Source organism: Tachyglossus aculeatus, chromosome 21, assembly GCF_015852505.1.
Source record: "Tachyglossus aculeatus isolate mTacAcu1 chromosome 21, mTacAcu1.pri, whole genome shotgun sequence".
In the NCBI taxonomy this organism is placed as follows: Eukaryota; Metazoa; Chordata; class Mammalia; order Monotremata; family Tachyglossidae; genus Tachyglossus; species Tachyglossus aculeatus.
The window spans coordinates 37,115,149-37,130,910 of record NC_052086.1 but is presented as its reverse complement, the minus strand read 5'-3'; the positions used below and the strand labels follow the sequence as shown (position 1 = coordinate 37,130,910).

At 42.2% G+C, this 15,762-nt stretch overlaps 1 protein-coding gene across 9 annotated transcripts in view; it reads left to right on the top strand.

The window, feature by feature from the left end:
* Window positions 1-15,762, top strand: part of LOC119941810 (E1A-binding protein p400-like) — a 123,047-nt gene that overhangs the window by 11,408 nt on the left and 95,877 nt on the right. For 8 of the 9 annotated variants that reach the window (XM_038762321.1, XM_038762318.1, XM_038762315.1 and 5 more), the window contains 4 exons: window positions 4,146-4,256; window positions 12,208-12,295; window positions 12,577-12,684; window positions 15,039-15,433. In XM_038762321.1, coding sequence (XP_038618249.1) covers window positions 4,146-4,256; window positions 12,208-12,295; window positions 12,577-12,684; window positions 15,039-15,433 — 702 coding nt within the window. The remainder of the gene's footprint in view (window positions 1-4,145; window positions 4,257-12,207; window positions 12,296-12,576; window positions 12,685-15,038; window positions 15,434-15,762) is intronic. The other variant, XM_038762319.1, reaches the window with a different exon arrangement.

Below are 15,762 nucleotides of genomic sequence, written 5' to 3'. Positions count from 1 at the left end.
CTTTTCCTCCCCAGCCTCTTTAAACTTTCTTCCCCTCTAGACTGTGAGCCTGTTGTTGGGTAGGGACCGTCTCTATGTGTTGGTAACTTGTACTTCCCAAGCGCTTAGTACAGTGCTGTGCACACTGTAAGTGCTTAATAATGAGAAGCAGCGTGGCTCTGTGGAAAGAGCATGGGCTTTGGAGTCATGGTCATGGGTTCAAATCCCGGCTCAGCCAATTGTCAGCTGAGTGACTTTGGGCAAGTCACTTAACTTCTCTGAAGTTACTTAGAAGCAGCGTGACTCAGTGGAAAAGAGCCCGGGCCTTGGAGTCGGAGGTCAGGGGTTCAAATCCCAGCTCCGCCACTTGTCAGCTGTGTGACTTTGGGCAAGTCACTTGACTTCTCTGGGCCTCAGTGACCTCATCTGTAAAATGGGGATGAAGAATGTGAGCCCCCTGTGGGACAACCTGGTCACCTTGTAACCTCCCCAGTGCTTAGAACAGTGCTTTGCACATAGTAAGTGCTTAATAAATGCCATTATTATTATTATTATTCTCTGTGCCTCAGTTCCCTCATCTGTAAAATGGGGATTAAGACTGTGAGCCCCACGTGGGACAACCTGATCACCTTGTACCTCCCCAGTGCTTAGAACAGTGCTTTGCACATAGCGCTTAACAAATACCATTATTATTGTTATTATTATTAGAGGAGGGGAGACCGACATTAATAGAAATAAAGTACAGATAGGGACATAAGTACTGTGGGGCTGGGACGAGGGGAGGAACAAAGGGAGCAAGTCCGGGCAACGCAGAAGAGGGTGGGAGACGAGGAAACAGCGGGGCTGATTCAGGGAAGGTCTCCTAGAGGAGATGAGGCGCTTACAGTCCAATGGGGAAGACAGCTGGTGCGATTGCGGCCGTACAATGGAAACAAGAGGATGGGTCTAGATCCAACTGAGGAACACAAAAGAAGACAATGAAATAAAATAGATATATAACTAGTGCTAAAAGAGACTGATGGTTACATAATAATAATAATGATGGCATTTGTTAAGCGCTTACTCTGTGCAAAGCACTGTTCTAAGCTCTGGGGAGGATACAAGGTGATCAGGCTGTCCCACTTGGGGTTCACAGTCTTAATCCCCATTTTACAGATGAGGGAACTGAGGCCCAGAGAAGTTAAGTGACTTGCCCAGAGTCACACAGCTGACAATTGGCGGAGCCGGGATTTGAACCCATGACCTCTGACTCCAAAGCCCGGGCTCTTTCCAATGAGCCACGCTGCTTCTCTATGACATGACTTTCGAGAGGTAGGGAATGCCTCCTGGACTAAACATTATAATATACATGGGCCTCTTGCTGTGAAGAATGGGCTCTGATACCTCGTTAGCTATTTTTGCCGCCCAAATAGTAGTTCTACCCCTACCATCCAAAGTGACGGGAAAGCTATATCGTCATTGCTGCTGCTACTACTACTAATAATAATGATGGCGTTTATTAAGCCCTTACTATGTGCAAAGCACTGTTCTAAGCACTGGGGAGGTTACAGGGTGATCAGGTTGTCCCACGGGGGGCTCACAGTCTTAAGCAGTTTCTAAGCAGGCTCTAAGCAGTCTCACGCTGCTTAGAGAATCAGTGTGGCCCAGTGGAAAGAGCACGGGCTTTGGAGTCAGAGGTCATGGGTTCAAATTCCGGCTCCGCAAATTGCCAGCTGTGTGACTTTGGGCATGTCGCTTAAGTTCTCTGTGCCTCAGTTACCTCATCTGTAAAGTGGGGATTAAGACTTTGAGCCCCCTGTGGGACAACCTGATCACCTTGTAACCTCCCCAGCACTTAGAACAGTGCTTTGCGCATAGTAAGTGCTTAAAAAATGCTATTATTATTATTATTATTATTAATCCCCATTTTACAGATGAGGTAACTGAGGCATAGAGAAGTGAAGTGATTTGCTCAAAATCACACAGCTGACAATTGGCGGAGTTGGGATTTGAACCCATGACCTCTGACTCCAGAGCCCAGGCTCCTTCCACTGAGCCACGCTGCTTCTACTGTGATACCTGTCAATCAATTATCGAGTGCTTCCTGCGGGCAAAGCACTCTACATGCGTGGCACAGAGTGAGCGCTTAACAAATACTGCAATTATTAATATTTTACCAAGCACACGAGAAAGTACAAATACAGTAGAGTTGGTATTGATGCGATCCCTTTCCACAAGGTGCTTACAGTCTACAGGTAGCAGAACCTAAAGTGATCATGACTTAGTCAGTCAGTGGTATTTACTGAGCGCTTACTATGGGCGAGAGCACTGTAATAATAATAATAATGGCATTTATTAAGCGCTTACTATGTGCAAAGCACTGTTCTAAGCGCTGACTGTACTAAGCGCTTGACAGAGGACAATCCAAGTAGTCCCAGCCCAACCCAGGGACTACTGATAGAACAGAGGCCGCCTCTTTCTCGGGAATCTGGGAAATTCATCCATCTCCCGTAGCTCTAGGTTGCAGGGAATTCCAAGGTCTTCCCTCCATCCCAAATTCTCCACCTGTGGTCTACTTCCGTGATTGTTTAAAGTGTTACTATTTCGTCCAAGAGTCTGATAGCGGCAAACCCCCGGTACACCCCGGTCTGCTGTGTAACACACACTTTCAGGAGGTGTCTTAGCCAGAATGCGACGAAGGCATTAGGGAGCATTCTCCCGACAACACACACTTGTTAACGCAAACTGTCTGGGCTTCAGCATACTGCGATATTGAAGAAACTAGTTGGGCCCAGGCAGATGTGACTACGTGTGCATCATCAGAATGGGAGGGTACTACAGTGTCAATTTTCCTTGAAGTGAAATTTGGCAAGATTATAATAATAATAATGATGGCATTTATTAAGCGCTTAGTATGTGCAAGGCACTGTTCTAAGCGCTGGGGAGGTTACAGGGTGATCAGCTTGTCCCACGGGGGGCTCACAGTCCCCATTTTACAGATGAGGTAACTGAGGCACAGAGAAGCAACCCTGGGTTATAGATGTATGTGTATGGGTATTTCCCATGGAAATTGGTAAACCTTAACTTCAGCATGATAAACTGAACTCAGATTATTTAAATTCCATCCACACGATCCAGTTTTGATGATGGAGTTGTAGGGAAATAGGCAAGTACTTAGAGAATGAAAGTTCGTGCAACTGTAATCAGGCGTTGTTTCGAACAAGGCTTTTCTAACTTTTTTTAAAGGCGGCATTTCTGAAACAGGAGACCTATGGATTTTAGGGTGTAGTTTCGATGTTATTGCCAAATAGCTTATTTTACTCATGCTGATGATCTATTTTTCACTAGCTGAAACAATCTTTTTTTCTTCTGTCATATCCTAGACATCCTCAGTACTAATGATCAGACTCTTTCCTTGGGTTCCAATCTCTTCCCACTCTCTAAGACGCAAAACATTGTCTAACTTCGGCAGAGTTAAAAGTGCTTTGCCTTGTCTACCTATGCATTTTGATATCCTAGTTTGGAAGAAGTTCATTTTTCTCTTAACTTTAAATATTCAATTAATTCTTAGGAAGCTTCTTGTGAACGTATGTAAATTAACTGATTTTATCTTCTTTCTCGAGTCAGAATGTATTTTATTTTAAATGATGCCTTTTCAGTTGTTCTCTGTTTTTGTTTTTTCTTTTGTTTTTTTCTTTCTTGGTCTTCCTCCTTTCTCTCCCCTTCTCTGATTCCCTCCCCCAACCTCCACCCCTCTATCACTTTTTTGCTAAATCAATGCACCACCTTCCTTGCTTGGAAGGGCTAATCACGATGGGGAAAATAATTGGTTGCTGGGCTCATTGCTTGAGTAAATGTCCAGGCTTTTGTTGGTAAAGACTGTCTGTCGTGCCAGATTGTTTTGTCCAGTGGAAACTGAGGTAGTTTTACTATTCCTAACTGTGACCTTAGGTTTTCAGTGGAGAGCTACCTGTAGTTAACACTGTAACCCTGCACTGGCTGTTGAAAATAATCAAGTTCTGCAGAAATTGGTGCACTCAAGCCAAACTGTATTAATGGAATTAAATTACATCATCCCCTCTTCAGTGAGGTCTCCCAGTTCAACGTGAAGTGGATGCCTTGATAAGTAAAGTCAATTAAAAAGTTATTTTCCCTTTTTCCCCCTCCCCCCACATATTTTCTCTCAGGTAAAGGTTGTGACAGGAAAGGATGGGCAGACTGGTACTCCTGTTGCCATAGCAACCCAGCTTCCTCCAAATGTTTCTGCTGCTTTTTCATCTCAGCAGCAACCGTTCCAGGTACTTTTTCGATGGTTGTAAAATGTAGTCTCATCCCAGAGTTTTCCTCATTCCGATTTTGTATTTTCTAGCGTAATTTAGTACTTTTCCAAGAGCCCCACCCCTTATCATTAAAACTATTTTTTTTCAATTAAAAAAGATTAAATGCATGAATTTGCTTTTTTTCTGGACGTATTGAGGTAGTCCAGTCACACATGTCTCAAAATCGCTGGCTTATTTCATTGACTTTCAGCTTGGATGTTTTTCATTTTTGTTGGCCATTCCTCTGATGTGTTGGGTTCATTTATACTTTCTCTGTAGTTGTAATTTGTATTCTTTTGTCTGTAACATTGTTAATGTAGATCTCTCCTTTCATAGAGTTTATTCTATAAAGTCTGTTTTTTTCATACTTTGAGAGGATTGATTTTTGGGAATGTAATTCTCAAATACAAGTTATATGGGGAAGGAGGTGGTAACCTGTTCTAGGAAAGGTGATTGCTTTCCTGGAGGAACTGGGAAGGCAGATGGAAGTTACATACTCATCGATGGTTTCTTCCACTTTTCACTTACATTTTACCTTCGCAGGTTTCATCAGAAAAGCTCTTCCAAGTGCTTCTCGAAACATCCATTATATAACATTTTCTCAGAACCATATAAAGTGTAGTGCTCAGGCTGCACATTCATGTTACCTAGATGATCACTCTTAATTCAGAAGTATTGTTGGCTTCCAGATCTTTTTTTTTTGCTAGGAAAATTGAACTCTTTCTTTAGTTGGTGAAATTCCTTCAGATGGTACATTTCAGTAGAGCACTGTTATAATCTCCTGGGAGAGGGTGGTCTCTGGGACCTACAAGGCTTCGCCCAAACCATCACTACTATTGAGAAGCAACATGACTTAATGGGAGTCAGAAGCTTAGAGAAGCAGCACTGTTCAGTGGAAAGAGCACAGGCTTTGGAGTCAGAGGTCATGGGTTCAAATCCCGACTCTGCCAATTGTCAGCTGTGTGACTTTGAGCAAGTCACTTAACTTCTCTGTGCCTCAGTGACCTCATCTGTAAAATGGGGATTAAGACTGTGAGCCCCCCTTGGGACAACCTGATCATCGACTTGTAACCACCCCAGCGCTAAGAACAGTGCTTTGCACATAGTAAGCACTTAATAAATGCCATTGTTATTATTATTATTATTATTATTATTATTATTATTATTATTATTATTGTTATGAGTTCTAGTTGTGGCTTGGCCATTTGTCTGTTGTGTGACCTTGGGCAAGTCACTTCAGTTCTCTGTGCCTCAGTTACCTCATCTGGAAAATAGAGATTGAGAATGTGAGCCCCATGTAGGAAAGGGACTGTGTCCAACCTGATTGACTTGTATCTACCCTAGCGCTTAGTACAGTGCCTGGCACATAATAAGCGCTTAACAGATACCATCATTATTATGATGATGATGATGATTATTATTGCATAGTCCACTCAAGTGCAGGTCCCACTGGTGGGAGGACATTTCTTACCTCCCTTAACCACTGGGGTCTGAGCAGAGCTCACCTTGAACGCCAAAAGTCAGAAAAAGTGTATTACTGAATTTTCATGAACTCAGTGTACAGGTGGGCAAAGAGTCTCATTGACATTCAGCCTCATGGATACAGTCTCACCATCAGCAGCGTTGTCTTGGAAATGAAGGACAGGGCTAGCTCATCATCATTGTCAGCATCATCATCATCATGGAACAATTACTATGTGGAAAGCACTGTACTAAGACAGTCAGTCGTATTTATTGAGTGCTTACTCTGTGCACAGCACCGTACTGAGTGTTCGGGAGAGAGAGTACAATAAAACAATATATCACAGACACATTCCCTGCCCACAGTAAGCTTACAGTCTAGAATGGGAGACAAACTTTAATACAAATAATTGTTTATAATATATAATTTGAAGATTGAGGGTTGAGGGTGGGGCAGATATCACATGCTCAGAAGTCACAGGTCCAAGTGCATAGTCTAGTCGATAGAGCATGGGCCCGGGAGTCAGAAGGACCTGGGTTCTAATCCTGGATCTGCCACTTGCCTGCTGTGTGACCTTGGGCAAGTCACTTCACTTCTCTGTCAGATACCTCATCTGTCATATGGGGATTCAAACTGTGAGCCCCATGTGGGACAGGGACTGTGTCCAGCCCAATTTGCTTGTATTGATCCCAGTGCTTAGTATGGCACCTGGCACAAAGTAAGCGCTTAACAAATACCACCAGTATTATGATGCACTGTATCAAAACTCTCACCACCTCCCTTCTTCTCTCCTTAACAGCCATCTTCATCTGTTCACTCTCCAGTGGATTCTTCTTCACTGCTTTCGAATGTGCCCATATTTCCCTTAGCCTACAAAAACCCTCTCCTGACCCCATGGCTCCCTCCAGTTATCGCCCTATCTCCCTCCTACCATTCCTCTCCAAACTCCCTGAGCGAATTATCTACACCCGCTGTCCCAAATTCCTCTCCTCCAATTCTCTCCTTGACCCCCTCCAATCTGGCTTTCGTCCCCTTCACAGAAACCACCCTCTCAAAGATCACCAATGATCTTCTCTTGCCAAATCCAATGGCCTCTACTCCATCCTAATCCTTCTTGACCTGTCAGCTGCCTTTGACACTGTGGACCACCCCCTTCTCCTGGAAACATTATCTGACCTTGGCTTCATTGACTCCATCCTCTCCTAGTTCTCCTCTTATAAGTCTATGGCCGTTCATTCTCAATCTCCTTCGGGGGCTCCTCCTCTTCCTCTCACCCCCTAACTGTGGGGGTCCCTCAAGGTTCAGTTTTGGGTCCCCTTCTATTCTCATTCATTCATTCAGTTTATTTATTGAGCACTTACTGTGTGCAGACTACTGTACCAGGTGCTTGGAAAGTATAGAGAAGCAGCGTGGTTAAGTGGAAAGAGCACGGGCTTGGGAGTCAGGGGTCATGGGTTCAAATCCCGGCTCCGCCAATTGTCAGCTGTGTGACTATAGGCAAGTCACTTAACTTCTCTGTGCCTCAGTTCCCTCATCTGTAAAATGGGGGTTAAGACTGTAAGCCCCCCGTGGGACAACCTGATCACCTTGTAACCTCTCCACGCTTAGAACAGTGCGTTGTGCACATAGGAAGCACTTAATAAATGCCATTATTATTATTATTATTATTATTATTATTATCATAATTCAGCAGTAGAGACAATCCCTGCCCACAACAGGTTTACAGTCTAGAATGGGGGAGACATACATCAAAAGAAGTAAACAGGCATCAATAGCATCAACATAAATAAATAGAATTACAGATATATACACACCCACTCCCTTGGAGAATGCGTTCGCTCCCATGGCTTCAACTACCACATCTATGCAGATGATCTCCAAATTTACATCTCCAGCCCTGATCTCTCTCCCTTTCTCCAGTCTCGCATCTCCTCCTGCCTTCAGGACATCTCTACTTGGATGTCCTCCAGTCACCTCAAGCTTGACTTCCCACCCAAACCCTCTCCTCCCCATGATTTTCCCATCACTGTAGACAGCAACAGCATCCTTCCTGTCTCACAAGCCTGTAATCTTGGCATTATCCTTGACTCTTCTCTGTCATTCAACCCACATATTCAATCCGTCACCAAACCCTGTTGGTCCCACCTTCACAGCATCGCTAAAATCCACCCATTCCTCTCCATCCAAACTGCTACCATGTTAATACAATCACTCATCCTATCCCGCCTGGATTTCTGCTTAAGCCTTCCTGACCTCCCAGCCTCCTGTTTCTCCCCACTCCAGTCCATACTTCCCTCTGCTGCCCGGATCATTTTTCTACAAGAACATTCAGGATACATTACCTCCCTCCTCAAAAATTCCCAGTGCTTGCCTATCCACTTTATATCAAACAAAAACTCCTCACCTTTGTCTTTAAAGCAGTCCACCACCTCTCTCCATCCTCCCTCACCTCGCTTCTTTCCTTCTACAACCCAAGCCACACAATTCACTCCTCTAGTGCCAACCTTAATAATAATAATAATGATGGCATTTATTAAGCGATTACTATGTGCAAAGCACTGTTCTAAGCGCTGGGGAAGTTACAAGGTGATCAGGTTGTCCCACGTGCAGCTCACAGTCTTAATCCCCATTTTCCAGATGAGGTAACTGAGGCACAGGGAAGTGAAGTGACTTGCCCAAAGTCACACAGCTGACAATTGGCGGAGCCGGGATTGGAACCCCTGACCACTGACTCCAAAGCCCGTGCTCTTTCCACTGAGCCACGCTGCTTCTCTCTGTGTGCCCACATCTCCCCTGTCTCACTGCCGACCCCTGGCCTAAGTCATCATCATCATCATCAATCGTATTTATTGAGCGCTTACTATGTGCAGAGCACTGTACTAAGCGCTTGGGAAGTACAAATTGTCTTGCCTCTGGCTTGGAACGCCCTCCCTCCTCAAATTCAACAGAAAACTACTCTCCCCCCTTCAAAGTTGTGTTGAAGGCACATCTGCTCCAAGAGGCCTTCCCAGACTAAGCCCCACTTTTGCTCATCTCCCACTCCTTTCTTCATCGTTCTGACTTTCTCCCTTTGCTCTTCCTCCCTCCCAGCCCCACAGCACTTATGTATATATCTGTAAGTTTATTTATTTGTATTGATGTCATTCTCCCCCCGAGATTGCAACCTCGTTGTGGGCAGATAATGCCACTGTTTTTTATTGTGTTGTACTTTCCAAAGTGCCTAGTATAGTGCTCTGCACATAGTAAGCACTCAGGAAATACGATTGAATGAAAGAATGAACAGGAGGGAACCCAGAACTGAGCCTTCAGGGACTCCTACTGTCAGAGGGTAGGTCTCAGAGGAGGAGCCAGCCATAGTTCCCAAGTACATTCTTTTTCCTCATTAAGCAAGTTAATAATAATGATGATGGCATTTATTAAGCGCTTACTATGTGCAAAGCACTGTTCTAAGCACTGGGGGGAATACAAGGTTATCAGGTTGTCCCACGGGGTTCTCACAGTCTTCATCCCCATTTTCAGATGAGGTAACTGAGGCCCAGAGAAGTGAAGTGACTTGCCCAAAGTCACTCAGCTGACAATTGGCAGAGCTGGGATTTGAACCCATGACCTCTGACTCCAAAGCCCGGGCTCTTTCCACTGAGCCACGCTGCTTCTCTACTGTATTGTATTGTTGTATTTCCATACTCAGTTGATAGAGTTTGCAAGAATAGTACCTCGAGTAGAAATTCAATCGTCTTTCACTCTAGAAATGTTTTATATTATATGATCATTATTGAAGTTTTATTTGCATGTCCAGGGATGCTTGTTCCATTAGAGTCTCAAAGTTGAATTTTTCCCTCACAACACATAACGTTTAAGGAAGCTCCATATCGAATGGAAACTCCTTACCATAGACCTTTAAGCACCCAATCACCTTGCCCCCTCCTACCTTAAGCTCTCAGATCCTCTACTACCATCTGGCCCTTAAACTTGGCTTCTCTAATGCCAACATACTCACTATACCTCAGTCTTGTCTATCTTGCCGCCGATCCCTCGCTCATGACCTGCCTTTGGCCTGGATCTTGGATCCCCCTTCATATAATAATAATAATGACTGCATTTGTTATGCACTTACTGTGTGCAAAGCCCTGTTCTAAGCACTGGGGGGGATACAAGGTGATCAGGTTGTCCTATGTGGGGCTCACAGTCTTCATCCCCATTTTACAGGTGAGGTAACTGAGGCTCAGAGAAGTGAAGTGATTTGCCCAAGGTCACACAGCAGGCATGTGGCGGAGTCGGGATTCTCCCCACCTTCGAAGCCTTATTTAAAACATATCTTCTTCAAGAGGCCTTCGTTGTACTCTCCCAAGTGCTTAGTTCAATGCTCTGCTCAAAGAAACTGATCAGTATATTCTTTTGATTGATTGATTGATTGAATTTCCCCACTGCTTTTTCTTCAAGGACTATGCCCAGTTGTAGTTTAATTGAAGTATAATTGGGTCATTATTTAGGGTTGGATAATTTTAAGATTTATACATTTAATATAATAGGTTATGCCATGCATTTAAACTGTGATTATAACAGTATGAACTTGGAGATTCTGGAGACAGTTCTTTACAAGACACTAGCATTAATATCTTCAAAACAGAAAAATGTTATACAATTGTATCTTTCTCTCCAAATTTAATGATTATCATCTGAAATGTCCGTTTATTGGGGATTCATAATAATTAACTGGAGGTCCCTATCAATCAATAATATTGTTTGAGCACCTAATGTGCACAGAGTGTTGTACTGAGCTCTTGGGAGAGTACGGTAGAATTAGTAAACACGATCTCTGCTGTGAAGGAATTTGCAAACTAGCTGGGGAGACAGATGCTAAGATAAAGTGCAGATTGGAGGAAGTAAAGTGTAAAGGTGAAGATGTGTATGTAAGTGCTCTAGTAAGAGTGAGTTTTCGAGTGTGCGGGTGGTGTGGAAGTCTGAAACGGGGCAGATATACAGTGGGTAGATGAGATTAATTAGGGCGGACCCCCTGGAGGAGGTGAAATTTCAGAAGGGCTTTGAAGATGGGGAGAGTAGTGGTCTGCCAGAGATGAAAGGAGAGGGAATTCCAGGAGAGGATGGATGATGTAAGAAAGTGGAGAGAGACAGTAAGTAGGTTGGCTTGAGAGTAACCGGGTAAGCTGGATTCTAATCATCATCATCAATCGTATTTATTGAGCGCTTACTATGTGCAGAGCACTGTACTAAGCGCTTGGGAAGTACAAATTCTAATGGGAGAAAAGGGAGGGTAAGTGGAGGAGAGCTGATTGAGGGCCTTAAAGTTGATAGCAATTTCTGTTTGACATGGAGAGGGATGAAAAGCCACTGGAGACTTTTGAGGAGTGGGGAAGCAAGCACAGAACAATGTTTCAAAAAAATGACCTGGACAGAAGTGAAGTATGGACTGAAGTGGGGCAAGATTGGAGGCAGGGAGATCAGCCTTCTCATTTATTTCCCTCTCTCCAGTCTCTTCCCGCTCCAGTCCATATTTCACTCTTCTGCTTGTATCACTTTCTCCTCCCCGATGCTGTAATCAAACCAGAATACGATGAGGGCCTGGACCGGCGTTGTGGCAGTTTGGATTCTGGAAATGATATGAAGGAACAATCAACAGGATTTGGCAACAGGCTGAATATTGGAGTTGGAAGAGAGGAAGTCAATCAATCAATCAATCAATCAACCAATCGTATTTATTGAGCGCTTACTATGTGCAGAGCACTGTACTAAGCGCTTGGGAAGTACAAGTTGGCAACATATAGAGACGGTCCCTACCCAACAGTGGGCTCACAATCTGAAAGGGGGAGACAGACAACAAAACCAAACATACTAACAAAATAAAATAGAATAGATATGTACAAGTAAAATAAATAAATAGAGTAATAAATTAATATATGTAATAACATGTAATAATATTACACGCTCATGTAATATTATAAATATAAGTATCATAAATTATATTATGTAATATCATACATTATATATTATAATAACATCATATTATAAATTATAGCTATTATTATATAAATATTATGAATATTCTAATGCTCCATAATATATGTAATATAATATAATGCTCTATAATACTCTATTATAGAGTGATAAATTAATATATGTAATAACATGTAATAATATTACATGTTCTTTATATATATGTAAAATGCATTTTTAATCACTATTATTATAACTATTCTCTCCCACTCCCCTCCCTTCCCGCCATCATGTATAATGTCAAGATTATGGGCTTGAGAGATTAGGAGGGTGGTTTTGTTACCAACTGGGATGGGAAAATTAGGTGGGGGAGAAGATTTGGGAGCGAATGTGAGGAATCCTTGGGTATAATACTGTGTCGTATCAAAAGTAAATTTGTTTAAGGCTTGTAAATCCTGTGTAAGGTTGTCAGAAGATACACTTATACTCTTACCATTTTTCTTTGTTTTCTATTAGCAGTCACATTCAGGGACTCCAGTGTCAGCAACTGTGAATAACCTAGAAATCGAAGCATTTAAGAGACAACAAACACTAACTCCAACAGGTATGTGATCTTCAAACTGGAATTTGTGTGGAAGAACCTGCTGGAGATATATTCAGAATCTAGAATTTCATAATGGTGTTTACTTTAAATGAATGAAATGATACAACACCTGATTTTTGCTTAACTCCTAATTAATCACTTTGATTGCTACAGGTTTTCTCACTGGAGCTCATTCTGCTTGCCTGTGAGCCAGTATTAAAATCAGATGACTGTTAATGATTTATAAAACAAATGTACAGTGATCGAAAGATTGTACAGGACAATAAATTTTAATATTGCAGATTCCTCTAAAAGGCCACGGATTGAAGTCGGCCGTCTGGGAATGGTTTTCCAGCATCCGAATGTAGCTTCGGGAGTGTCTCTTCAGCAGCTAATGCCTACAGCACAAGGTATTGTGTCACTCCAACTAGACACAGATGAATTTTTATCCGGGAAGTGTGTCTTAAATTGTGAAGCAGCAAGGCCTAGTGGGTAGAGCACAGGCAAGGGAAGCAGAAGAACCTGGATTCTAATCCCAGCTCTGCCACTTATCTGCTGTGTGACCTTGGGTAAGTCACCTCCTATGCCTCAGTTACCTCATCTGTAAAATGGGGATCAATACTGTAAACCCCAAGTGGGTCATGGGACTGTGTCCAACCTGATTAGCTTGTATCTACCCTGGTGCTTAGTACAGTGCCTGGAACATAGTAAATACCTAACAAATGCCATAAAAAAAGCAAAAGTAATTCTAGTCCAATAAGTGGTTCCACCTCTAACCCCTCAATACCAATCACTCAATTAATCACTCCTCCTTCCCCTCCCTACAGCACCTGTATATATGTATATATGTTTGTATGTATTTATTACTCTATTGATTTTATTTGTACATATTTATTCTATTTATTTTATTTTGTTAATACGGCTTGTTTTGTTGTCTGTCTCCCCCTTCTAGACTGTGAGCCCGCTGTTGGGTAGGGACCGTCTCTATATGTTGCCAACTTGTACTTCCCAAGCACTTAGTACAGTGCTCTGCACACAGTAAGCACTCAATAAATACGATCGAATGAGTGAATGAACGAATTGAGTGTTTACTCTGTGCAGAGCACTGTACAAAGTGCTTGAAAGAGGACAATCCAGTAGAGTTGGTAGAAACAATTTCTGCCCACAAGGAGTTTGCAGTCTAGAAGAAGAGACAGACATTAAAACAAGTTACGCATAAATTACTATTACTTCTTGGCATTTAATGTTGTTTTACATTCAGAGTCAGGTGAAAGCACCAATTCGTGGTGGAAGACACCCCAAGAAAGTCCATAAACTAGAGGTTTTAGACCAAAGCTAAGGGTGTAAAATGAAATTTTTCTTCCAGTTTAAAAGTACAATTAGACCTCATTTAACATGGTTTTATGTAGTGTAATTTTTCTGTAACATAGTTGACACTCCATCCATTTATTGAATTACGCAGGACTCCTTGTTGTCTGTCTCCCCCTTCCAGACTGTGAGCCCGTTGTTGGGTAGCAACCTTCTCTATGTGTTGCTGACTTGTACTTCCCAAGCGCTTAGTTCAGTGCTCTGCACACAGTAAGAGCTCAATAAATACGATTGAATGAATGAATGGTATGAACCCTGATATGTAAATAAAGTGTTGAAAACCTAGAGGTAGAGGTACAGTTTTAGCAATGTTTATAAAATGAGTTTTGTGTAATGTGGAGTTTGTCATTAAATCATAGAGGAATGAAGAGTAGGATACCAGCATAAAGAGTAACAAATCGGCAAATGCACCGTGTTGCCTAGGGAGAGCAAAGACTGAAATTTAGCCACAGGTCACAGAGGTGATTAATAGTTTCTCATTTTCACAGTATATTCAGTTTTGAGAGAAATAAACTTAGAGTAAAAATGGGCGCGTAAGATGCGTTTTAAGTCCGATTTTCAAATATGCCTCAAAATGTATTTTCTTATAAATTTTGAAAAATCTAGGCTTCATGACTCAAACCCTAAATTCCGGTGACTTAAATAATGTGTTTCCAAAAAACCCCCAAAACTACGGTGTCATTCAAAGTTTTATTGTTTTGAGTTTTTCCTCATGAAAAGTTGGCGAAAGTTCAGACGTAGCATAGTCAGTAAACAAAAAAAAATAATACAGAGCTCATTTTAGAAGGTAATCTATGAACATTGCCAGGATGAAATGTGACTTTAACAATTCCATTTTTTTTTAGGAAAATACAACAGCTCTGTGATTGGGCGTCAAAAATGTATTATTATTAATAATAATTATTGATAATACAGCATATATAACATAACGTTGTATTATAATGATACACCATTATATATTATATGATTAATCATTTATTATATAAAGTAATTGTTGCCAACATGTACTTCCCAAGTGCTTAGTACAGTGCTCTGCACACAGTAAGCGCTCAATAAATACGATTGAATGAATGAATGAATAATGTAATAATAATAACAATAATAAATAATGCATTCAAAAACTGACTCTAAAAATGGGTAATTATTGGTAATAATAATAATACACTCAAAAACTGACTTTTGAAATTAGTAATCCTCAGAACCATGCCATAAGAATAGTGCTGTTCATCGTAGTGGTTATGATGCCATTTCTCCCCCCCCCCCCTCCACCCAAGTGATGGGATCTTGTGGAATAGGTAATCAGACACTTGAATCTTTGGCAGTCCCTTCTTAATTCCTTTTCTGACGAATTGCCGTTAAGCCTTGAAGTTCGAAAAGCCTTCTTTTTGGTTTTCAGGTGGAATGCCTCCCACTCCTCAAGCCGTACAGCTGACTGGACAGAAACAAAGCCAGCAACAGTATGATCCTTCTAAAGGTCCTCCCGTGCAGAATGCTGCGAGCTTACACACTCCCCCGCCTCAGCTCCCAGGGAGGCTGCAACCTGCTAGCATCGCGGTAACGTCTGTCCCGGCTGCCCTGCAACCTCCGCAGCAGCAGCCCCAGGCGGTCGAGTCTCCGGCACCGCCCCAGAATCAGGCGAAGACCCAGCAACCAAATATACCCATCTCTTCTGCTCCACAAAACCAGCTCTCATCCCCCCTTCAGCAGCCAATACAGCCAACACTCCATATTCAGATTCAAGGCCAAGCCCCTACACAGGTTTCCCCACCACAGACTGCGGCTCAGCAACAGGTATTCCTATTTTTTTTTTAAATAAGTAAAATGTGGTAATTGGTAATTATTGGTAATAATAATTAATAATAATACACTCAAAAACTGACTTTTAAAATTGGTAATCCTCAGAACCATGCCATAAGAATAGTGCTGTTCATTGTAGTGGTTATGATGCCATTTTTTGTGGTTATGCCATTGGTTATGATGCCACTCTCACGGATGAAAGAGCATCAGTTTTTTTCAGGCCCAAAACCTCATCCTTACCAAAGCTGCAGGAATTCACCAACTTTGTTTTACCCGATACTCTAGTTATTGCAATGTTTCTGTGCAGAAAATAGAAAACACAG